The 26,370-nt window shown below is 41.9% G+C and overlaps 1 protein-coding gene and 1 pseudogene across 7 annotated transcripts; one reads left to right on the forward strand and one right to left on the reverse strand.

The window, feature by feature from the left end:
• LOC133903147 (pentatricopeptide repeat-containing protein At5g14080-like) overlaps window positions 1-10,514 on the forward strand; it is a 23,173-nt pseudogene extending 12,659 nt beyond the window's left edge.
• LOC133903088 (rubisco accumulation factor 1, chloroplastic-like) lies at window positions 5,022-16,221 on the reverse strand. 7 transcript variants are annotated; one of them, XM_062344445.1, is made up of 2 exons: window positions 14,666-16,221; window positions 5,022-5,286 (listed from the first exon to the last, which is right to left on the reverse strand). In XM_062344445.1, the coding sequence occupies exon 1, from the start codon at window positions 16,076-16,078 to the stop codon at window positions 14,702-14,704; it is 1,377 nt and encodes a 458-aa protein (XP_062200429.1). In that variant the 5' UTR covers window positions 16,079-16,221; the 3' UTR covers window positions 5,022-5,286; window positions 14,666-14,701. The 7 variants fall into 7 exon arrangements, with proteins under 7 accessions (XP_062200429.1, XP_062200428.1, XP_062200427.1 ...); XM_062344444.1 differs by lacking the exon at window positions 5,022-5,286 and adding an exon at window positions 9,533-9,697; XM_062344443.1 differs by lacking the exon at window positions 5,022-5,286 and adding an exon at window positions 10,400-10,539.
• Window positions 16,222-26,370: the final 10,149 nt, after the last annotated feature.

A 26,370-nucleotide genomic window follows, 5' to 3' on the forward strand; every position in this document is an offset into this window, starting at 1 on the left:
TCCCGTACAAGGAGAAAGAGGGAACGAGGCTCGCCAAGAAAAATGAAGCGAAGATTATGATCTCCCCCTGGCGGGGAGCAAGAACGTCTCCCCCAGGGCGGTATCCAGAGTACAGACGATGCGGAAGCAATCAATTCTCATACATCTGCTTCAGCTTCACGACGGTGCACTTGGACTTGGCGAAGTCAGCCCCCTCTTCGGTGCCACGTATCCGGAGTACAGACGACATGGAAGCAATCAATTCTCATACATCTGCTTCAGTTTTGTGACGGTGCACTTGAACTTGGCGAAGTCAGCCCCCTCTTCGGCGCGCGGTGCCATAGGGGTGCAATGGTGGTTGTTTAAAAGACTCTGGCGGGGGGTGGGGGCGGAGGTCTCTCGCACAAGAGCTCGAGTGGCGGAGAGATTTCTGGGCCTTTCGTCCTCCCATTTGTAGGACCAACTCGGTTCCGCCACCCCGTCTCCCGAGTATCCATCTGGGGAACCCAAATTCCCTCGAAATCCAGCGTCCATTAAAGCTTTCTCTCTCCCAAGATTCTCTCCCTTGCGCGCACTTCCCTAAATTCTCTCTCCCACTATCCTTTTTCTATGGGCGATTAACCTCCCCTCGGGATGCTGTTTTCTGGGCTAAACCATGAAAGTGGACCGTATCGCTGACCACTCCCTGGGTGAACTCATGTTCACATAGGGCCCAGGTGGTTCGACTGGGTCCAGTCACGACCATCTGACAAACTGCTCAGTCTACTATATCCGCGAAGGAGCTTGGGGGCTACTGTCGGTGTAAAGAATAGTAGGGTCCCCTCGAGGGCGGACCCACTTCGGTAAGATATCAGCAGGTGTTGCATACCCTGTTTATCTAGAACCGTGGCCGCCTCGCGCGACCAGCCAGCGACTACGCGACCAGCTAGCGACCTTGCAACCAGGCTCTCCGATCAAGCTCCGCGACCAGCCCCCAGGTCACAGGAGCAAACCCCGCAACCAGTCTCCTCTGGTCGCGTGGCAGGTATGTGTCCAAATAGTCTAAATCACAATAAATACCTTTTCACTCGAGTATTTCCCTTTCCCAGGTCCACTTTCAGGTTGTCCAAAGCATGGTCGGCGCAGAGCTGCTGTGTCCCGTCCCGTAGCATTAAAAGCTACGGGATGGCCTGACGGGCGTGGCAGGAGGTCTTTTGCAGGTGCGCAGACAATGCATAGGGATGGGATAGGGCAGTCCAGGCGACCGGGATGACGCAGGTGGTGGAGCGATGGGTCAGGCTCTGTTTCACCGTAGAGCAATTGGATACGTCTGCTCTTAGTAATGATAGGCCTAGGTGGGAAGCTCTAGCTAGGCCTGAGTCTGTGTCTTGACTCACGCGTAAATCCTCTCTCCCTTTGATATATAAAGGAAGAAGGACCAGGCTTGTAAGGGGATGGAGAAAAAGAGAGGCCAAGAGGCGAAAAGAGGCCGAGAAGAATGCTTGGCAAGATCATCATCTGTACCTCACTTAGACCACAAGAAAAAGAATACACAGGATATAGGGCTATTACCCTGAGGGGGGCCTGAACCTGGATAAATCCCGGTGTTCTTGAGTCACACACACAGCCAAATCCAACATACGCATCCCGAACAAAGATCACGCACCCATCGTCCAATACACCTTGGAATCATTGTCAGGGATTTACCCTTGACAACACCCATCTTGAGATACTGTTGGGATTGTTATTTATGATGTGCCATTAGTTGTTATCTCAAATGGTATACCTGCAGGATCCTTAGACCTGAGATCATCATTGATTCCCAGAATCTGTAGTGGCATACTTTGACACTGTCAAATGCTATTCCGTAAGTGGGTAGTTATAAAGATAGTTTTTGGGCTTATTATGAAATATGTCGTGGGTATGAACGATCAAGATGAAATGTGCCACTCCTTGATAACAGGAGAGATATCTCTAGGCCCCTCAAGAAAGTGCATAGCCATGTCAATATGATTAAAGAGTTAGTCATGATGAATCCACTATTTGATTGAGTGAATGGTCAAGCTATCACAAGGGTGACACGTATCTCGCCTTGAGCTTGACTTGTATCGTAACGCGAAGGGATCGGTGCATGTATATATCAAGGTTCAGTCGATATGATCTTTTGTGTATACTTGACAGTCAACATATCCTGCTAGGAACCGCTATTTATTTCGGTTTGGAAAGGGTTTCTGAGTCGTAGCCGTTTGTACATGAATATAACGGGTCACACACTTAAAGGGTTGAAACAAAATATGCAAATTAGATTTGTATATGGGTTTTGATTGAATTGTGATCCATGAGAAGTTAGAGTCCTAAAGGGCTTCCAACGTGGGAGCCTATTGGCGAGTTCTATATAAGGAGAGGCATGGGTAGGGCGTGCTAAGGTTGAGCCACTCTGAAACCCTAGCTGCAGCTTTCTACACAATTTCCCAAAACCCTAGCCGCGCGTATGGTGCTAGCACATCGGCGCTCGGTGTTCCTGCGCAGTACGTGTGGATACCGTAGAGGCACTGCTGCTATTGCGAAGCTAATCTTCTCAGCGAGTTGATCTCGACGTGTTCGGGACTGGTCGCTGGCCGTGACAAACTGGTCGACGTACCTGCTCGTCTAATCACGGAGCATAATGCGACCACTCGGATCTAGTTAGACAGCACGACACGATCACTCAAAACTGGTTGAGGACGCAACAAACCTGATCGGGAGCTAGTCGAGGAACTGGTCGAGGAGCATGACCACTTGCTCGGAGTTGGTCGGGGAGCGTGACCACCTGCATGAGGCTGGTCCCAGATCTGATTGAGAAGATGCTTGAGGAGTTTGATGCGCACGACGTTGGATTGGTCTACTCCAACTCTTCTTCCGCTGCACTGCGCGTCGAGCGGTAACGATATATGATCTCCTACTAGCATAGTTTCCTGGGTGAATGCGGTAGAAAATTTTTGTTTTAGGCTAGCGTAGCCTGCCCATTACCCAACACGTTGGTTGATAAAATAGGAGAAGACCATCAAAGAAATTTGTAAAATGCGTATTCACTCCTCTCTAGACACTGTTCTCGGTCCTACATCGTTACCTTCTTATGGCGTCGTCTGGGAGTTTCCTTCCTTTGGCGTCGTTTGGGAGTTTCCTTCCTTGTGCTTTTGGGTGGCGGTTGGCTAGGGTCCGACATTGGGATGTTTGTAGCGAAATTTGACCATCATAGGACTAGTTTATCTAGGTAGATTGCCAGGAGTTATGGTGCCTGAAACCTACTTTAGCTAGGTAGTTATCCGTTGTGTTGTGATTTTTTGCTCAGTTTTCCCTTATTAATTGAGTGTTGTCCTATCGGACTTGTAGAGCTAAATGTGAGCTCTAGCTCTGATACTAATTGTAGGGATCAGTAACGTCCTAAGAGAGTGGAGTGAATTAAGACACTTAGAAACTAATAGCTCCAAAAACTTCACAAGACAAATATATCTTAATTTCTATCTGAATATGCTCTAGATTTATCTAGTGTATCTACTCTATCGCTCAAGATTATTACAACCTACTCTAGCAAGGTAAATTGTAAGTATGTAAATGCGAAAATGTAAATAAGATAGAAAGATAAACTCAACACAAAGGATTTTTATCCCGTGGTATCGGTGACACACAAGCCACATCTAGTCCACGTTAGAGCTTTACAAAGGATATATTACCGGTTGTCAAGTATCTTCCGGTCACAACTCTTAAGCTACCAAGTTACTAAGATAAGGCCTCAAGCACGATGAGCCACCAAACCACCAAGGTAAGGTCTCACCACTAACCTCTCTTCCGGTCACTTGTACGCCATCTTCACTTTGGAGCTTTAGTCATAAAGACAATGGTCTTTGTGTCTCCACACAATCTTTTTGCCGCCGCTACACACCAGGTCAGAGGATAAAGAAGTTACCAGCGAGTCACCAAGACTCCAAGGCGTTGGCTTACCTCTCGATATACTATTGGATCACTTCTTGATCCACTCTCTAGGTTGCAGCATCTAGCAACACTTCTCTCTTAGCCTATAAGCTCTAATCACTCTCTAATGATGTGCTTAATGACCTTAGATGAACACTTTAAGAACTTTGGTGGCTTAGATGTCTTCTTAAGTGTGTATGAGCTTCATCTGGACTCCAGCAACTTCAAATGAATGAGTAGAGGGGTATTTATAGCCTTAACCCCGCAGGCTAGCTGTTACTCCAATTGCTCAACTTTACTGTAAACACCGGATGATCCGATGACAACAGTAGTACAAGCACCAGACCATCCGATGAGTACAACATCAGCAAATAGCCGTTGGAACCCTACTCAAATACATTCTGAACACCAGATTGTCTGGTGTATCCTTCACTTCCATCACCGAACTATCCGGTGTGTTGAGCTAATCCTGACCGCGCCACTTCTTCTCTGTGCAAAAAGCTTCGAAGTTCACAATCTTCATCGCCGGACCTTCCTGTGTGTACAATAACATCATTTCATGATTTTTCACACACTCTGTTAAATGCTCCGATGAAGCTTTCGGTGTTTGAACTCCTTAATACCGGACCATCCGGTGACTTGAATTTTCGCTACTCTGAAAAATCCAATGTTCTATTAAATGCTCTGGTGTTCAGACTCTCTTTAACATCAGATCATCCGGTGTACTTAACTTCAATTTTCTTCCAAAATCAACCCTTCTGTTAAATACTCATGTGTGCTTTTGCTCTCATCATCGGATCATCCGTTGAAGTAAATTTACTTCTGCACAGAACATTAAGTTGCTGTGGTTAGTATAATTCTTTGTACACCGGACTATCCGATGAGAATATTTTCTCTGAAACTTCGTCCAATCCAACCGAACTTTGTCCCGCTGTGATGACTTCTTCATGTATTGCATCCATGAGACCTACTAATATATATTTTTGACAAACATGTTAGTCATAATGGCTATATTGTCATTAATCACTAAAATCACAATCATGATCTAATAGGGTCATTTTCATTACAATCTCCCCCTTTTTGATGATTGATGATAACACAACCAAAGCAAAAGGTAAATGATACCAATTAAGAAAATATTGATTTTAAAAGTTCACAAGATCATACCTCTTTGCTTGATACATGGTAAGAACAAATTATGGTACAAATTGTAAGGACAATCATATTCTTACTAATATTATATCTCCCTTTTTGCTACAATTTCCCTCAATATTCCCTCTTTTAGTTGTGGCTGCCATGTAGATAGTTCTTCATTTTTCTCCATTATCATTGTCTTTCTTGATTGACCAATGCAAGAGTTTCTTCACTTTTGTCAACCTGTGATGCATCCCCTTTGTCAACAATCTACCCGACATAGTTCTTACATCTTGCTTCTCACTCTTACATCTTGCTTTGATCTCAAAATTCTCTCCCTTTGTTAACAATATTAAAAACACTACGAACACATGTTAAACACAAAGGAAAATATTAGAGCATTTGGGAGAGAGCTTCATAAAACATGATCCATATGAATGATACGACTTATGAAGAATTATGAGGAATTAATACCAATTGAAAAGATATACTAATTGTAAGAATTATGAGACATTGATATCAATTGAAAAAAAAACAACGATTATAATTCATAAAACTCACATTATATAATCTAAACCCCCTTATATGCGTGCATACATATAATGACTCACTTATGAATACCACTTATAGGAATGTAGTAATATTCCTACATCTAGACAATAAGTAGAGGTAGGAAGTTTAAGCTATATCATACATTGAGGTAGTTTAAATGTAGAAATGAATTGAAAGTGATACAAATTGAAGCCTTTAAGCATTGCATATCTCTAGAAACTCGTTAATCACTCCATGAGACTACAAAAGATATTACTTAAAACATATGTTAGTTTTAAAATCACAACTTATAGGATATACTTCTCTTAAATATATACATACGAGTGTTGAATACTTGTGAGAGATATGCACTTATTATTGATAACAATAGAGAGGGTACCCTATAGATTAGTTCATGGTACATAAAGGATACCAATTGTAGAACTAGTGTCATGTAAGTAATCTACAACTAATAAACCATATAGGTTGCTCATAAGAAAGAGAGAAACACAAGCAACCTACTATATGAAAACCTACACTAGGCATTGCAATAAATTGAATTGAGAGCACATAATCTTAGACAAGGAAAAGGTACAAGTTGAAAATATTTTACATTTAGTACATTTCACCTTTGGATGAGGATTTGGATATATGATGATCATGACCTTCATCAATACGTCCCATCTTGTACATTTAGATTCTTTGCTTGAATCTTCACTTCATTTTATGAGCCAAGTCTCTAAATCCTCGAGCCAACTTGTGGACTTCAAGTCTTCAGTTGAACCTAAACCGATTGAGGCCCTTTTATATTGGTGACGACTTTCTTAGACACCTAAATGGGTTGGTTCCACCTCCGGTCCTTTCTCCTAACCATGTGTGCAACCACTTTACTATTATTCTTTTTCTTAAGCTTGTAGTGGTTGTTCTTAGTCTTGGTCTTATAGTTGGACTTGGTGTAGATGTTGAATGTCTTTTTGAAAATTCATGATCTTCTTCTTCTCCATTATCTCCTTCTTGACTTGCTTGCATTGAAATGACTTGTGGTCTTCTTGATATCACTTGAAGCATGTCACGGTGGACCCCTCTGCAAGTTTCTTCATCATGGTAGTATGAATATCTTAAGGAGGTTGGATATGATTCTTGCCTTTTAATCTTGCCAAGTCTTTATTGAGCTTCTCTACTTCTTGTCTGAGCTCATCATTCTCTTATGCAATAAATTCATTAAGATGATTCTATAACATTCTCAATGTATGTCTCATTGCAAAGGGGTGAGCTCGATAAATTAATTAAATCCTCACAATAAATAGAAATATCTACCTTAGGTTTGAAATTAGAGAGTGAGGTAGATTGCTTCAAAAGTGACTTAGGTTGAGATTCAATGCCCTCAAATTTTGCTTTAAGCTCTTCATGCTCCTTATTTAGCAATTTAAATTTTCTCAATAATTATTCATAATTAGATACATAGATAGCATGAATATCATTAAGAACGTTGAATTTTTTTAGTTCTTTCGATTGTTTCTTTCCCTTTGTTGCTCATTGATCAAATCAAGAAATTCTTCTTAAGAGGATAATTTCTCATCGAACTTGGCATCACTTATATCGCTTTTCATACCTTTGACTATAAGACACTTGTGTGATGACTTGCATGATGATAACCTTGAGAAAGAGTTTCTCTTGAAGGAGTGGATGGTAAGGCTCTCATCATTTGAGCTTAAATCTTCATTTCACTCACCTATCTTCTTATGTTTACAAATACTTTGCTTCTTGCTCTCGTCTCTCTCTCTCTTGTTCTTGATAGATATGATCAATTGTTTTGATCAAGTCTTTTAAGGAGATTGGATGATTAATCTTAGTATTGATCCTTTTGATGTTCCTCTCCACTTGTGATATGAGTTTGCCCATCATGGGATCTATCTCTTCATCACTTGAGATGCTTTGCTCATCTTCTTCATCGCTATCTTCTTCTTCTTCATCATCATTTTCACTTGAGCTTGTCTCTTACTCTTGTCTCATCATTTTCGCCTTCCTATGTGAACATGATACTTGTTTGCTTGAGAGGGCAAGGTTTTTGGCATCGGGTGAGGTAGAAGCTTCAACCCCTATATTCATGGTCATCTCATGAGAGGTGATCTTGCCTAAAACTTAGCTTGAGGTTATCTTGCTCATATCGTGATTGTTGTAGATGATAGAGACGATTAGCTTGTACTTTGAAAGAAGAGCTTGAAATATTCTTGTCACCACTTAAGCATCTTCAATTTGCGTTAAACCTAACCTATTGATCTCATTGACAAAAATATTCAATCGAGAGTACATATCATTAACACTTTCATACGAAAATTGTTTGATACTATTGTGCTTAACAAGCACATGATATTTCTCATTGCGCACATCCTTTGTGTCTTTATGTATTTCAATGAGATTAGTCCAAATATCATGTGCATTGATGAGATAATATACTCTATTGAATGTATCGATGCTAAGAGATAATAAAAGGATACTCTTCATGATAGCATCGGATTGCCTCTCCTTATTTGTTAGATGATGTCTCATCCACTCCTTGGTGACTCTCCAAACATCTAGACCTTTAGCTTGCAAATAACATGTCATTAGAATTCCAACGGAAAAAATTAGTATCGTCAAAGTGTGGAGTATTACCAATATCCATCTTAAACTCGAACGTCACAACTCTAGGTGATTAAACCTATCAAGAGCACGAGACTCCGATACCAATTGTAGAGCTAAATGTAAACCCTGTCTCTGATACCAATTGTTGTGTTCGGTGACGTCCTAAGAGAGAGATGAATTAGAACACTTAGAAACTAATAGCTCTAAAAACTTCACAAGATAAGTCTATCTCAATTTCTATCTAAATGTGTTTCACGTTTATCTAGTGTGTCTACTCTACCGCTCAAGAGGATCGTAACTTACTCTAGTAAGGTAAATTGTAAGTATGTAAATACGTAAATAAGATAGAGAGACAAACTTGGTACAAGGAATATTTATCCTATGGTATCGGTGGCACACAAGCTACCCCTAGTTCACGTTGGAGCTCTACAAAAGATATATTGTCAGTCACCAGGTCTCTTCCGGTCATAGCTCTTGAACTACCAAGTCACCAAGACAAGGCCTCGAGCATGATGAGTCAATAAACCACCAAGGCGAGATCTCACCACTAACTTTTCTTCCAGTCACTTATACACCATCTTCACTTTAGAGCTTTAGTCACATAGACAAGAGCATCTGCGTCCCCGCACAATCTTTTTACCACCATTCAACACCAAGTCGGAGGGTCAAAAAGTTATCGACGGGTCACCAAGACTCCAAGGCGCTCCACAGGTGTACCTCTTGGTACACAGTTGAATCACTTATTGACCCACTCTCTAGGTTGCAACACCTAGCAACACTTCTCTATATGCTTGTAAGCACTAATAGTGTGCTTAATCGCATTGGATGAACACTTTAAGTACTTTGGTGTCTTGGATATCTTATCAAGTGTGTATGAGCTTCCTCTGAACTTCAGCAGCTTCAAATGAATGAGTAGAGGGGTATTTATAGCCTCAACCCCGCAGACTAGCTGTTATCCCAATAGCTCAACTTTATTGTAAACATCGGATGATCCGGTGACAACAGTGGTACAAGCATCAGACCATCCGGTAAGTACAACATCAGCAACTAGCCATCGGAACCCTACTCAAATACATTCTGAACATCGAATTGTCCGGTGTATCCTTCACTTCCATCACCGGACTATCCGGTGTGTTAACCTAAGCCTGACCGCGCCACTTCTTCTCTATGCAAAAAGCTCCGACGTTCACAATCTTTATCGCCGGACCTTCCAGTGTGTACATTAACATCTTTTCATAATTTTTCACACACTTTGTTCAATGCTCAGGTGAAGCTTTCGGTGTGTTAAACTCATCAATACCGGACCATCCAGTGACTTGAATTTCCTCTACTCTGAAAAATCCAATGTTCTATTAAATACTTCAGTGTTCACACTCTCTTTAACACCAGATCATCTGATGCACTTAACTTCAGTTTCCTTCGAAAATCAACCATTCTATTAAATACTCCGTGTGCTTTTGCTCCCATCACCAGATCATCTGCTGATGTCAATTTACTTCTGCATAGAACATTAAATTGCTCCAGTGAGTATAATTTTTTCTACACCGGACTATCCAGTGAGAACATTTTTCTTAGACTTCTTACAATTCAACTGAACTTTTTCCCAGCTACGGTAACTTTTTTATGTATTACATCGATAAAATCTACTAACATATATTCTTGACAAACATATTATTCCTAATAACTATATTATTATTAATAAAAAATCACAATTATAAACTAATAGGAACACTTTTTTGCTACAGAACTCTTCTTTTTATTAATATAATAAGCCATTCTCCTGGTTTCGTTAAAAAAAATGTGAGAACCCACTCGAGTTGGTAGCCCAACGTTTTCACCTACGATTTCTCCCCCGCGGATGTTGAAGTGGCTAGTTCAGTGTGGCTGTGTTTACCCCTGCACTCTGGAAACAAGGTACGTCCCCCAAAAAAGATTTTGACTGCTGTTCAAATTGCTTCTTCAGTATCTCATGCAAACAATAGCTATGAAATATTTTTCAGATAAACTTCAAAGCAGCATTGAGTGCTATGTGCTGTGTTCCATCTAATGTTGAGAGCTTAAATTCACACGTCATTTTGTTGAAGATTCTAACAGGCGTTGGGGAAGTAGAGATGGCCATTGAGCGCATAGATTTAGGTAACTTCAAAGCAACTGCAGCTGTAGTTTTCAGGACATAATGAATAGAGCTCATTGCTTCTCTTTCCACATCTACCGACCTTCGACATGTGACAAAGTTGATACAGTATTTACGCTCACAGAAGCTCGTTGATGAAGCTGACCCATGGATGAATTTGATGGGGGATGCATCTGCTTGAGCGTGGAGGTCTTGGTATCAAAGACCTAGATAAATTTGGAAAAGCTCTAAGATCAGATAGTTCTGGGCTTCTGGCATCAATGGAATCATCAAGGGAGGTCATGGAAAGATGTATCAAAACTTATGAAACTGATAACCAGATTGCCCCATCTAGCGGGTTCTGATATTTACTTTGCTTATTTTTTTTCTTAGCTTAATACAAAGCTATTGCCAACTATATATATAGCCAGTCAACTAAAGAGTCAATCCTAATACAACCAAATCCAACTCTATCTCCTAGTTGATTCTAATTCTAAACAAATCAAATCCTAAATTACCAAACTTATCTCCTAAATAAAAATGTAACATATCTCCTAATTTGATCTCATGCTCTATTACGCCTATATCATTTCCCTCCTTACCATGAAACAACTCGTTCTCAAGCTGAATTTCTCGCGCCTAACGATCAGTCATTATCTTTGTATTGGTATACAGCCATATCTTCTTTTAATTCTAGAAAATAAATTCTCTTTATTGAACATTGACATAGGTGACTTTTATAAATTGGCTCAGGACAATTGAAGCATAACCCTTTTATGCGGCGATCAATCATCTCATGCGCAGTTAGACAGTGTATTCATTGTCCAACAACGAACATGGAAGAAAGAACTGCATATATTAGAGAGGATTAACGACCTTGCTGGCCTTCATGATGGGCTAATGGAGATAACCACAAGCTAGTTGTTGTTGCATTTGTTGCTGCTACTGTTACTTATGGTGTAGTAGCTGTTGTTGTTCTTGTTGTTGCTATTAGATGAGAATAGCCTTAAAGAGAGAGGTTTTCAGATTCTTCACAGAGGCATTGTCCATATGCACGTGTCAAACTCATTGCTTCGTCAAGATTGGATGGATTCTGAAGTCTCACGGTGAATAAGTTGACTTGTTGCTTGGGAACTAGAGATAGAGTAACTCAAGAAAGAAGGGCCAAAAACTTCTTTTGATATTCATGCACTAAACCCATCTTTCCAAGAGTAACCAACTCACCCAAAGGATTGTTGCGAATTGGAGGACCGAAGCGCATGTTGACGTAATGCTAAAAAACACACCACTTTGCTGTGTCATGATCCCATTCAAACTACATATACTATTGCTGAGTATCACCAGTCATATGATAAGAAGCTAGCCATACTTTATCATTCTCTGGTGTCTATTGTCCACGAAAAAACTGCTCACAACAATTCAACCAAGGCAAAGTATCTTCCTATCCATTGAAATTGGGGAATGTAAGCTTATGAAAGCGAGGAACACACCAATCATCATATGAGCTTGCTGATTTACCCTTGAAAGGACCTGAGGTGGTAGAAGAAGCCAAACCTGAGATGCTGAAATTCTTCTTCCATTCATCCTGACGAGCCTCGATTGCTTCAACTTTCGTCAAAAGTTTCTCCATCATCTTACCGAGAAGTTCTATAGTGTAGGCGTCATCACTCGTGATGAGGGGTACAGGCCGACCGTTGGGGATACAACAGTGGCTGGCGAGTAGGCAGCAATAGTGGCGGCTGTGGCTTAGTAGGGCAGCAACGGTGTGTGGCGTGGAGCACGGAACTACGGCAGTGTGGAGGGCAGGAGCGGCGGCGTGAAGGGCATGCTAGGGCTGGTGGAGCGGCGGCGGCGGCGGCGGCGGCGTGGAGGCGACGTGGAAGACAAGCGTAGGAACAATAACTGGAATAACTAGATCGCTCCGCTTAGCGAGCTCTGATTTTTACTTTGTTTATTTAATACACATCTATTACCAGCTATATATAGCCAGGCAACTAAAGAGTCATAATTCTAACCTAAATTACCAGACTTATCTCCTAATTAAAAAATAACATATCTCCTAACTTGATCTTATGCTCTATTACGCCTATATCAGAAACTGAGGACAAACAATTGTTTTATGCATCAATCACTGTGCAAATTGGCAATGGAAGAAACACTCAATTCTGGGAAGTTAACTGGTTGCTAGGAAAAGCACCTAAAGACCTATCACCGAACCTGTTCCATCTCACCAGAACCATGAAATGATCGGTTCAGAAATAATGGACTAATTTCAACTGGATTAGGACCCTCAAACAGATGAACTCTCAGGAACAGCTGGAGACATTCATATTGCTTTTGATACATTGCAAGAGGTTCAACTTGATCCTGAAGTGCAAGATCAAATCACTTGGAAATGGACCGCCAATGGAGAATACATGGCAAAATCTGCATACAACATACAATTCCTTGCATCTTTCAGCAAATTCAAAACAACTCTCCTCTGGAAGGCTTGGACAGAACCGAAATGCAAGTTCTTCATCTGGATTCTACTACACAACAAGATTCTCACTGCAGACAGTATGCAAAAAAGGAACTGGCTGTGCAACAGTACTTTCTCAATGTGTTTTTCAGAGCTAGAGATCCCAACATACATATTCAAAGAATGCAATCTTGCGGAGGCAGTGTGGTTTAGAGTTAAGAACAATCTCAAGTACAAATTAGTTGTTTCAGATGTGCATCAAGAAGACAACAAAAAAGAGCTTGCCAGAGCACTAATTTACAAAAAAGAGCCTGCCAGAGCACTAATTTGCAGCTTGCATATTCCAAAAAAACAAATACTTGTGAGCTGTATACCATGGGATGGTGATATGATTAGTTTCATCTTGAGTTTGTTTTGATTGCAGGTTTCTGAACTGCAATTTTATCTCTAAATTCATCTTGGAAGATTACATCTCGCTTTCTGGAATCCTGGGTCACTAATAACTGACCCATTGATTGTTAGTTTTTAGGTTCATCTGATATAACACATGCTTATCTCTTGCTCTTGGTACATACTCGACTCACTAATATTTTGCTACTTTTATGTGTCACTTGCATTAGTAAGAAAAATTGTACATTTATCATCATACAAAAAATTGTGGTGTGCTTATACAGGCATGTTGAATTGAAACGTGGTATACTCATTTTGCTTAACACAGTGGAATTTATTAATAGTATGTGATATTTTGTTTTTTGTTTTTACTTTTGGACTAGTATAGCTGAGGCGAGATCAACATTTTTTTTCTCTTACCTCTCATCGCCATCATGCTACTATAATCCTCTTTGTGTATTTGAGCCCTCTCTATATGTGATCTCTCTGTTCCCTTGTCATTTTTCATTTGACCTTTGAATGCTGTGCCTTTATAAGGTGGAAAAAAATGTACCTTCTGCAGAACTTACCAATAATTTCAATGATTTAGTAGGATCCTGGGAGTATTGTGTGGTTTAGTCATGTGCACTGGAGACTGCTACTGTAAAAGTAATACCTAAGTATATGGCTTAGGCTCACTGATATTACTTAACTACTGTTCCATCCTCCATGGGCAGTTGTATTGTGTGATCTGTTGTAACTTTCACTATTAATCTTGACCAATCTGATACATACCATGATTACTGCCCTCATCAATTTATTTTCTCCCTGAAATTTCTTAAAGTTGATTTTATTACACCTATTATCTATGATTTCAACAACTCTGATACTGCAAGAGCTGCATCTGCACAGCTCTTCATCAAGTTCACACAGGTGATGCAGAGAATTGCTAATTTTTATTTGCTCACAGAATTTTAGAGTCAAGTTTGTGGAAGGCCAGCTCAAATGGTGCTAAATCATTTGTAATGCACTGTGTATGTAGAACTGGGGCTCATTGGAGAAATTATCTTCTTCCTGGGCATGAAGAACTCCATTCCTAAATGACAGTCCAGCAGGAAGAAGGCCCCCATATCGAAGACACGTCAAGGTTCTAAATGTTTGATGATGCATCATTTGCCTAGTTGGTGGTCACGAGGGATGACTATACTCCAAAAGAAGAATGGCAACTCCTATCCCTTTGGCTGCATCTGACAGCCTTTGAAGGTGGCACCCTGATTGCAAATTAGATTGCTGTAGCTCCATTTGGCTAGTGAGTTCGGTTCTTGAAAAGCAACTAAGAAGAGGGTAAATTTTATTTTCAGTAACGTCGTATAAGTGTATCTGAATAATAAGGGGTAACAATAGCCAGAAATGCAAGGCTGAATGACTACACAATTTTCCTATGACATGTACCAAAACAAGGAGGCAATGCATTCGTCTTATTCATGAACTGTGAAGACTGAAGAGAAGGGGGGAAATTTTACCAGATGGAAAATAGACGTCTCCAAAACCCCTCCAGATCAGTCCCACTCGTCGTCGCTGATCATGTCATCCACTTCCTTGGGCGGCCGGACGACCATCACCACCTCGGCCACGGCCGTGCCGACGCCTCGCTCCACCAGATTCCTCCCCTTCTCCACCACCAGTCGGCCTTCCTTGTCGAGGACGTATAGCCCCTCCTCCACCACCTCCTTCCGCCTCCGGTCAGCGATGACCAGCACCTTCTCCTCCTCAGCGCTCCGCCACGGCAGCACCCGCCCGTCGGCCAGCTCGATCACCACCGCCTCGTCCGCGGCCTCGGCCACGGGGCCCCATCCCGGCACCACGGCCCACCGCGCCCACCCCTTATCCACCTCCACAATGCCGAGGTCCACGTCCGTCTTGCTCCGCCTCGGCGCGGCGTCCACGGCCGCGACGCCGTCCGTCTCCCGCACCACCGGCAGCAGCAGCACGGTGGACGCCTCGGCGACCTCGCCGTACTGGAGCCGCACCACCGTCACCGCGGGGCGCGCGCTGGGGTCGTCCTCGGCATCCTCCACCGCCTCCCCGGCGGCCTTCTTCTTGGCCCGCTCCATCTCGACCTCCACCCGCGCCCTGGCCGCCTCGGTCTCGACCACCTGCAGCGCGCGCTCGAGCTCCGCGATTTGGTCCTCGACGTCGATGGCCTCCCGCGACTGGCGGAACCGCGCGTACGCGAGGCAGTCGGCGGGGGACGCCCCCGTGAAGGTTTCCCAGCCGTCGTCCCCTCGGCGGCGCGGGAAGTCCTTCATGGAGCGCGCCAGCTCCCGCACGCCCTTGGGGTCGAGCCGGTTGTCGATGGCGTGCTTGGCGGCGTCGGCGCGCTGGCGGGCGTTGAGGAACCGCAGCTCGTACAGCACCTCGGGCGCGCCGTAGTGGTCGAAGAAGGGGACGAGGTCGGCCGGGAACGCCTTCTCGTCGAGGAGCGAGTCGCGGACCTGCGCCGCCACGACGAGGCTGTTCTGCTCGACGCCGGAGATCCCCGTGGCCTCCTCGATGGACGACGGCGTGAAACCGTCCCGGGTGAGTGCGGAGATGAGGGGCGCGTACTCGTGCCACTGGCCCATGCGGTCCCGGAGGACCTCGAGCCGCTGCCTGAGGTCGAGGTTGCGGTAGTTGGCCGGCAGCGGCGACGGCGGCGGGTGGAAGGGCTGGTAGAGCTGGCCCGGCGGCGCCATGGGAGGCGGGGTGAAGGGGAGCTTCCGGTCGCTGGGTCCCCCGCCACCGCCGCCGCCGCCAGGGAGAATGATGGCGGTCGCAGCGATGTGTCTGGCGCGACGGCGGCGTGACGCGGGGGTGGCGGCGGAGCGGGGCGTGCGGTGGCGCGGCGCGGTGGAGGCCGCGCTGGGGTGCGGGTGCGGGTGGGAGAGGGAGAGCATGGTGGCGATAGGGGGAGGGAGGACAGGGGAGAAGCGAGAGCTTATCGGCGGGCTTATCCGGGTGTGGTCGGGGTACGGTTCCGGTTGGGACGAATCCGCGCGGTCAGCTCGTGCTGTGCTTGCTGCAATGTCACCGCCACCGACCCGTTGCCTGACGCCGCGAAGTAACTAGCGGCACGGCACGGCGGGTCACAGGCCATAGAAGGCCGGTGGTTACCCCGCGCGCGCGCAAAAACGCGTGACTCGTCCACGCCGATTTGCGCAGTTTAATTTTTGTTAAACCTTTTCTACGAAATTTAACAAACCTCCATAAATTTGAATTTTTCACCGCGCATCCTAGCTGCCAGGGGCGAAGCTACAGTAGCTCACTCGTGTGCACTGGAACCAGAAAAAATTAGTTATTAACAATTCGATTTTAGCTTGGTCTATAATAGCTGGTGTTGTAGAACAATAATGGCACATCAGGATAAAATAAAGTCTTTACATGGCATAATTGTAGCTTGCTACACTTGAAAAATGGTGTCCCCTGTCAGCACTTGAAGCCAGCACAGGTGATGTGCATTTCTAAAATGAAAGCAATACATGAGTTCCCCGTCCGCGACTTCGACTCGGAGGCCATGAGGCTCCTGGCAACTTTTTTTTATTTTAGTCTTTTTAAAATTAATATTTTAATAACATCTCGTCAAACCCAAAATTTTCAAAAACTAGCCTTTTTTATCACGTCAAAATATCTGGCGCGACTTTCTAATATAGTCACGCTATATTCATTGGTGTGGTAAAGCGGCTAAGCGACTCGGATGAACAGTATTTTCGCTGATGAACAGTATTTCCTGCGGTTTTAATTATTCTCTTTCCGCTTTCTCTATTTGAGTAGTGGGATTGTCGTACTCTAAAATTCATAAAACTTTTTCTGTATGTACTATAATTCATGATGAATCCATTTTAAAAGGATTCACCTCAAATGAATATGGTATGGTTTAGACCGCAAATGATAATTCTTTTTGGCTCCACAAGTCACCTAAGTATTATTGTTATAGAATAAATTGTAACATATACCAACATTCAAAATTGAATAATTCAAATTCTACGACTCTATTGGATGTGCATGTTTGCAAATAGGACCTGTACATGTTGCATTAAGCCCTGGCAAAATTTTGAGGAAAATCAAACATAATTGCTAATTATTTAGAGGGCGTTTACAAGGTTAAATAGTATAAAATGACAAAAATGCATATAAATGGAGCATTGCAAAGAAACTCACTTTTTCACCAAGTAACCTAGGGTTGGAAATAATTTTAGAAATTATTACGCCACATGATAGGAATATTAGTGAATTTTCTCAGATTTTTGAGAATTTATTTGAGACCTTAAAAATTACTAGAATTTCTAAAAGTAACCATTTTTGGAGTTTTTTATTTTAAAACTTAGATAGGGTATTGAGGTGAATCCTTTTAAAATGGATTCATCATGAATTATAGGACATAAAAAAAGTTTCATGAATTTTAGAGTACGGCAACCCCACTGCTCAAATAGAGAAAGCGGAAAGAGAATAATTAAAACTGCAGAAAATACTGTTCATCCGCGAAAATAATGTTCGCCGAGTCGCGCCAGTTTGGCGTGACTCAGGCTGCCACATCGAATTCACGTGTAAAAGCGTCGGGGTTTTCGCCAGCGTGGTCACTTTGGTCACGTCAATGAATATGGCGTGACTACGTTAGGGAGTTACGCCAGACACTTTGGCGTGATAAAAAGAGCTAGTTTCTGAAATTTAAGGTTCGACGGGCTATTATTAAAATATTAGTTTTAAAAAAGCTAAAATAAAAAAAAGTCGCTCCTGGCCGAGCTCGCCAAGGCCAATGCCGCTGCCTGCCACCTAGGGGAGGCAATGCTCGGGGCACAACGGTGTGTCTGGGCGAGGCCAGGGGTGGCTGTGGCCGTCATAGGTGATGACGACACCCCCGGGGCCACCAGCGCTCATTAATGGAGCCATAGCAGTAGACTCCTCTGCCATTTGTTTAGGTATCGTGTTTGTCCGGTAAAATCAATACCTAAGATGTAATCTGAAGGAAAAAACATTTTCGCCGAATTCAATGAAATTTGGCTGCTTTGTCCACCTTTTTCAGTGAGCCCCAGCAAAGCTTTATCACCTTTTCAACGGGCAACAGTAAAGATGTTGCTCATTAGTTAGGCGACACATTGATCTGGATGGAGACGCTACGTCATCCAAAGTATTTAATTTCTAATTGTTTCGTTGTGGTTCCTACAAGGTGCCGCCTATTGGATGGTTACCATCTTACTATCGTTCTTGCAACAGGCAATGGTAACCTAGATGTTTAATATTTTTAAATAGGTATGTATTTTTGTAAATATTAAAAAATAAAAATATGTAAATAAAAAAATCATGAAGCAAGCTAGCCTAATTTACCAGAGCGACAAAGCTCAATCTGTCCGCGTTATGGCGTTAAGTGGGCCAAGTCCATCTAAAAGGATCGAATAACCCAAGAAGGGAGTGAATTAGGAACTAAATAAAAATGCTTCAATCGTGGACTAGAACAAGTAGCAACCTTATCATAAAAGTAATATAAAACAACTATTCTAGCAAGTTAGAGTAAGGCAACTACACAAGCAAGCAATGACACTAATCAAATTGCTGAATAAAAAGCTTGCTTGAAGATAAATGCTCAAAATAAATGCGTGAAAGGAAATAGATGAACAAGAGAATACCAAAAAAAATTCAAATGTATCAAGGAGTTGACATTCCCCCTAGTCATCGTTGGAGCATCCATCAAGGATATAGCTCCCCTTTGAGTCATCAAGACTCAAGTGCTCTCTCATGATTGTCACTTCTCCATCACCGAATTGGCAGGCATCAAACCAAATATATCACTTTTCCCAGAGCTCCCACAAGAACTCTAAGAGCTCATCGAGACACCTTAAATCACCAAAGACCAGTTAGGTGTTACCAACCACTAAGAGTAATAAGCCAATAGGTATCGAGGAGTTAGCACTCCCATCCAATCACATTCTTGTCTTGAGACCTTTTTTCAAGAATCCAAACTTCATTGCGGGTGAAATTACTAAGTTCTTCTTATATTTTCATCACCCAATTCGGGTCCTTAAGAGCCTCATTTATAGATTCTAAACAAGAGACAAACGAGTAATATTCACAAATAAAGCATATTGACGAGAGTGTATTCTTACTCCCCTAAATGAACTCCCAAGGATCAAGTCAATGTGGTGATCCTTGAAAATATATGTTTGCTTCACTTGTGATTCTTGAGATATATCTTGAGCTGGTGCAACATTTTGAGCTTGAGCTTCTTCTTGGGCGATAGTGATGGAAGTGGTTGATCATCCTTTTCATCATCTTGATCAACTTGGAGTGCCAAAAAGGTATGTGGAGTGAAAGTAGAAGATGCATCTTCATCATCCTTTTTTGGCTTGATATCCACTATCGCCATCTTATTCAACATCAACAATGACAAGGCAACAGAAATTACCACCAAGACTTTTGTAAGTAGTTGGTTCGAAGATATCCATGTGAATTAGCTACAAGGGTCTTGATGTTGACATCATGGACTTGTATGAATGAGAAGTTGCAACTTTCTTCCCCGCTTGCCAAGCACTATACAACTTGTCTTTCTCGAATACCACGTCCTTCAAACCAACCACCATTCCATTTTTGAAACACTTTCTTGAGCTGACTCATTCCAATGTGAGCAAGTCGATGATGCCAAAGCCAACCTATAAATATCTTGGTAAAGAGACATGTAGTCAAGCTAACTTCATTAGAGGAAAAATCCACAAGATATATATGTCCATGTCTAAAACCTTTAAAGATTAAATCATTGGGCTTTTTGCTAATTATGACAACATCAACATCACTAATAAGCATGTGCAGCTTAAATCACATAGTTGAGCTACAGAAAACAAATTAAAACTGAGAGATTCAACTAAAAGAACATTAGAGATAGAAAGATCATTGGAGATTGCTACCTTACCCAAACTTACCACATTCACCTTAGAATTATCATCAAAAGTGACTTTTTCATGATTGCTCACTTCGTCTTCTAGTGAGATGGACATATTTACATTATCGGTCATATATTGTGTACATCCACTATCAAGCACTCAATCTTACCACCGGTTTTATAGTTCACCTACACATAATAGATCAAGCTTGTTGTTTAGGTACCCAAACAAGTTTAGTACCTTTGACATAAGATACAAGAGCTTTAGGCACCCAAAGTTGCCTAGGAATCTTGTCCTTAGCTTGACTTCCAATAAATTTAGCCATAACTTTACCACTCTTATGCTTATTCAATAAGAATAAATTATTATTGTAAGTTGACTTGTATTTATAAGGAAATGTAGGGAGAGGTTTGATACGAATTGGACACTCCCTTGTGTGGTGATCAGTGACTTCATAATATTGACAATATGAACCAACTTCCTTGATGAAGTAATTTTAGATCTCTGGTGACTTGATGATCTTTTTCACCAGGTTGAGGAAGTATCCAAAACCTCTCTTGTTGTATTATAATGCATTCTTTATGAGAATTTTCTTGTTCTTGTACTCCCCCTTGGTCAACCGAGCCACATATGAATTGAGACTAGCAATCTCATCTTTGAGCTCTTGGTTCCTTGAATGGTTAGTCTTAGAAGATGATAAATTATCACATGAAGAGGAGCATAATATATCAAAAAGATTATCACAAGAAGTAGATGCATTGACCTTAACAATATCAATAGTAGGCAATTCATTAAGGCTAGGATCAATAGCATCATAAGCTAGCTCAAGTTCTTGATATTTGTATTTCAAGTCAATATACTCAAGTTTTAGCTTCTTGTTGCTCTCTTCAAGAGACTTGCTAGATGCAACTACCTCATCATGTTTCTTAAGCATATCATTGTATTTAGCAAGTAACTCATTATGACTAGAGCTAAGCTTAGCATTAATATTTTCAAGAGACTTGATTTTAGCTTTTTGCTTCTTAATGATTGTAGCATAGTCATTCATTAGCTTAGAAAGATCATTAGGAGAAAGATCATCATCATCGGTACTATCATCTTCCTCAGTACTCACCTTGTTGTTACCTTTTACCATGAGCCACATAGGTGGTGGAGGAAGTGATGAATCATCATTTGTGATGGCGAGGTCCACAAAGTTGTTGTCTTTATCATCGCTTGAATCATCACTTGAGCTCTCATCGGAGACCCATTCGCCAACAATATAAGCCTTACGGACTCCACCCTTCTAGTTGAAGAGCTTCTTTTTCTTCTTATTTTGGTCATTCTTCTTGTGCTTGCCCTCATCCTCATCTGGATCATTCTTTTTGCTCTTGTACGTGTTTCTCTTGTCAAGATGAGGATAATCATATGATATGTGGTCAAGATTACCATAACTGTAGCACTTCTTCTTATCTCCGCCACCGAATTTATCAAAATTTTTTGAGCAAAATTTGTTCTTCTTAGGATCATAGTTGCAGCCCTTCTTCCCCAACTTGGATATCATTCTTGTCGTTCTTCTCATGAGGAGGGAAAGCTCAGTGTCGAAGTCGTCGTCATCATCATCATTATCATTTTCACATGATGATGGGAGTTTCTTCTTCTTCTTCTTCTTCTTCTTCTTCTTCTTCTTCTTCTTCTTCTTGTCAACCATCTTGGCTTTGAGAGCAAGATTCTTCTTGGGACTCTTATTCTACAAACAAGAGCATCTCATGTGCATAAATCATCCCAACGGTATCGGTGATGATCATGTCATTGATACCCCTTTCATGAAGAAAAGAGATGACGATGTTGTATTACGGCTTGGAAAGAACCATCAAGATCCTACGAATAATGTCTCCTTGAAACAATTAAGTAAGTTTAAGAGAATTGATTTCTTCAACAAGTACATTCATACGAGAGTACATATCATTACATAACTCATTTAAAAACATCTTTATTGATTGAAAGCATTCATAAGCATATGATATCTATCCTCACGAATTCTCCTAGAACCTCCATGAATTTCACAAAGTGTCATCCAAATTTCATGAGCTAGTTTCTTACTCCTAACCCTAAAGAAAACCTCTTCCCTAATTCCCTCAAATATAATATTTTTAGCCTTATCATTCTATCTAACTTGTTGTTTGGAGAAAGGTTGATCAAACCCAATGAAGATGGGTAGCCAAACTTTGGGGGAAATAACCTCGAGATAGGTCACCATGAGAACTTTCCAATAGGCAAAGTTCCTTCTCTCGAACTTTGGCATGCTACTACCATTCCCGGGGACCATTTTTCTCAAGGATGTTAAGCCTATCACGAGAATGAGGCTCTGATACCAATTGAAATGATCGAATGACCCTAGAAGGGGGTGAATTAGGCACTAAATAAAAATGCTTCAACCGAGAACAAGAACAAGTAGCAACCTTATCCTATAAGTAATATAAAACAACTACTCTAATAAGCTAGAGCAATACAACTACACAAGTAAGTAATGACACTAATCAAATTGTGGAATTAAAAACTTGCATGAAGATAAATGCGAGAAACGAAATAGATGCCCAAGAAAGCACCAATTTTTTTCCTAAGTATCAAGAAGTTGGCAGTCCTCCTAGTCCTCGTTAGAGCATCTACCAAAGATATAGCTCCTCCTTGAGTAACCAAGACTCAAGTGATCCCTCATGATTGCCACTTCTCTATCTCCAGACAGATTGGCGTGCATCAAATCAAGCACATCGCTCTTCCCAGGGCTCCCACAAGAACTCTAAGAGCGTGTTTGGTTTAGCGCACCGGCGGATGCAGGCACCGGCGTATACGCTCCGCAAGCTGCGCGTTTGGATGGCGTGACGAGTTGTGCGAGGCTACACCCGCTCGTGCAGCCATACGGCCGGCCGCTGCATCCGCGCATTCGTTGGAAATGGCCGTAGGTCGCATGCAGGCCGGCCGGATGCAGCGGCCAATGGCTTGGACCCACTCGTCAGCGACAGCGAGCTCCCTCATGCAGCCTCAGATTCAGTCTACCAAACACAAATTCAAATTCAATCTGCATCCGCTCATCCAACCAACCAAACACACTTCTTTTCCAGAATATGGATCCCCTCAGGTTGCTTCCCCTCATCCAAGATATACGATGCAGCTCTACAAAACCTCGTGCGGACAACCAAACACACCCTAAGAGCTCACCGAGACACCTCCAATCACCAAAGACCAGCTAGGTGTTTCTAACCACCAAGAGTAACAAGTCAATAGCTTCACTTGACCAAGATTAAACCTAAACAACAGCTAGATACACACTTGCTACTCTTAAAGCACTAATGACACCCTTAAACTGTCCCATTTTTCTGTGAACACCGAATGATCCGACGTGCACGGACTTACACATGCCAGAACATCTGGTGTATATCCTTTTCAACCACTACCAACTGTCATCTATCAATTAGCCGTTAAGTCTGTTAAATACTCCGGTGAAGCCTCCAGGCACAGCTGAATCATCTGTTGTGTAGAAACACGAAATCCGGACTTCAAAATTCTTCTTTGCAAGAAACACTCTAATGTATATTCCGGTGTACACGCTGAACCATTCGGCGTGCATATTCATCAAACACCATGTTGAATCCCGTTCTGCAAGAAATGCTCTGGCGTAGCCTCTCATGAACGCCGGAACATCCGGCGTGGACTTCAAACAAAAAGTGCTATGTCACCACACAAAAATACTCCAGTGTTCATAAGTCTTATGTCGTCGGACCATCCAGTATTTTAAAGATATTTTTGCCTTGATCCAAGAAATACTCTGGTGTGTTCATCTCTGGTAACGTCGGACCATCCGGTGTACTGAAAATTTTCTGAGCTCATCCAATTCAAATACTCTTGGTCTCTAGCTTCTCGACATCTTAACCATAGGCTTCTTTGAGATACCTAGTGCTATAAATTCACAAGTGTGCATCTAACCTTGTCTAAACTCAATTAGGTCAAGTTACAACTCTTAGCCCCCTTAATAGTATGGTCAAAAGACTAAGAAAAGAGACCTAAACTACTCTAAGTGTCCTTCATCTCCTTGTGACACTTAAAACTAGAAGATTCTTAATCTTGATGCATATGTCCTTTGATCCTCCATTATATCACCTTAGGGACTAAGAAAACCACTCATCATTGTGAATTAAATTTTTGATACCCTTCAAAACACACATGTTAGTCACAATGATACGGTTGTCATTAATCACCGAAACACTTACCACTTACCTAGGGGTCTAGATGCTACACCGTCACCCAGAATTTTGCTCGCAGTTGAAACCCAAAGCCAGGCGTGTTTTGCGGTGGGCTTGTGGCAAGCATGCCATAGAATTTGTGAAAACCCTTATTGGCAGAGCTCCACATTTCAGCTTCATGTCAGACTTTGAGTTTGTAAGTTAAAATAGAGTGGTTTAAGTATTTAGTTTTAGTCTAAAATAGGAATAAAATTGCTCACCCAAATACTCTTAGTTTACCCATAGCTCCAGCATCACGAATTTCTAGAGCTATCAATATCTAGCTCTAAAAATTCTTGGAGCTAAAACTCTACCAAACATGCACTAAGTATTTCGATCTCCTCAGAAAAAATACTAAGCATTTCGAGTTTAAAAAACGCATATCGATATTTAAATTAGCTACTTTATAGGAGGTTTATAGGAGGAGTTCATGCATGATTTGAATTTTAAGTTAAATTGTCTTATATCAGTGCATGTCACGATCTTGACAACAAAACAGGGGTGGTGTGGGCTCAAGCCCCCTATACCCGGGCGCACCTGAGAGCCTCCTTTCAAGTTTTGGGCATATAAGAGGAGGAAGAAAAAGAGGAGGAAGAAAAAGAGGAGGCAGAAGAAAGGGAGCTCCCTACTCGGTGGCCCTGCATCCGCCACTGCCACAAAACAGTTTGCTGATGCAAGTTTGGTTAGCATCATCTCGTAATCTAACACCTCTAGGGATAGAAAAAAAGCCACCCTTAAATACCTCTCACTTGCTGATTTTTTTTTCAGTATTACTTTTTTATATTGCAATTTCAAAAATATTGGACAAATTCTAAAAATTACAAAATAACACATTGTCGCACATTCATTGTGTGAAATCTTGTTTTCGCTTATTGAAATATAGAAAATATTTTTTATTTTTGAAAGTGCGAAAAATAAAGTCTTCGCTTATTGGAAGTGTGAAAAATATTTTTGCACAATGAAAGCAGAAAATTTTAATTTTTCGCTGTTTGGTGAGGCGAAAATATGTTTTTTATGATTTTTTCTTAGTACCGAAAATATGAAAAATTAGTTTAATTTTTTTATGCATGGTTTGGCGAAAATGTTTGTTCTGCAAATAGTTGTTCAAATGACATCAAGGAGTGGTTTGTTTTTTTCCTTAATTTTGGTTCAATGTAATTTTGTCGATATTTCTTTATTTAGTTGATATAAAATTGTGTGAGTAATTTTTAGTGAAGTAACGTTTGGAGGATACAAAATTTAATTTGTTGAACAATAGTAGTTGTGAAGCACAATTATTATATAACCCGGCACGGATGTTAGATATGCTGATAAACAATACATGGGATATAGGGGTTTTCGTTGTTGCGCGAATGGATCCTAACCATAAAGAGATGATGACAAAAAATATTGGCATGTACGGTATGCCTAAAGACTAACCTAATTGCGTGCTGCTGCTAAATCTAACATGCCTTAGGGAATAAAAATAGTTCAAGTTACAATGGATGCTCTACTAAGTGCACATAAGATATTTGCCCTTCATAAGGGCATCGGGGTCTATCGCCTTAGCATGACGAGCCATCACCCGCTTCATTTCCCTCTTAGCTTCAGCACTTCAGCTGTGATGCGCTCCTTCGCTACCTTCTTAATCAATCCTCCTCCTAACGTTGCAGCCTTAGTTCCTCCTATTGTTACTCATACTCCCAACATTCGTAAGCTTGCCTTCTCCACAGTATGCTCATGTCGACCCACCGCTTTTGGTCCTAAGTTTGCTCCATGTCTAGCCATCTTATGAAGTCATAGATAGGTGGAGGAGACTGGACAAATGAAACAGGAAAAAAGATTAGTACGATGGTGCATGAAATCGTATGAAAACTGCATCATGAGTGATCTATGTCTCTATACCGGTGGGTAGTCATACGGTCCATGTCGAGACGGGTCGTACTGGTAGTTGGCACATATGAAGAAGCATCTACATAGGTGTGGGAGATATCTTGGGACTCACAAAGCCTACCAAGGTCACCACAGAAGCACATCGGCGGTTCGACCACCTAGGGGATGAAAGTCACCTAATGTTTCTTG

This window comes from Phragmites australis, chromosome 21 (genome assembly GCF_958298935.1).
Source record: "Phragmites australis chromosome 21, lpPhrAust1.1, whole genome shotgun sequence".
Lineage (NCBI taxonomy): Eukaryota > Viridiplantae > Streptophyta > Magnoliopsida > Poales > Poaceae > Phragmites > Phragmites australis.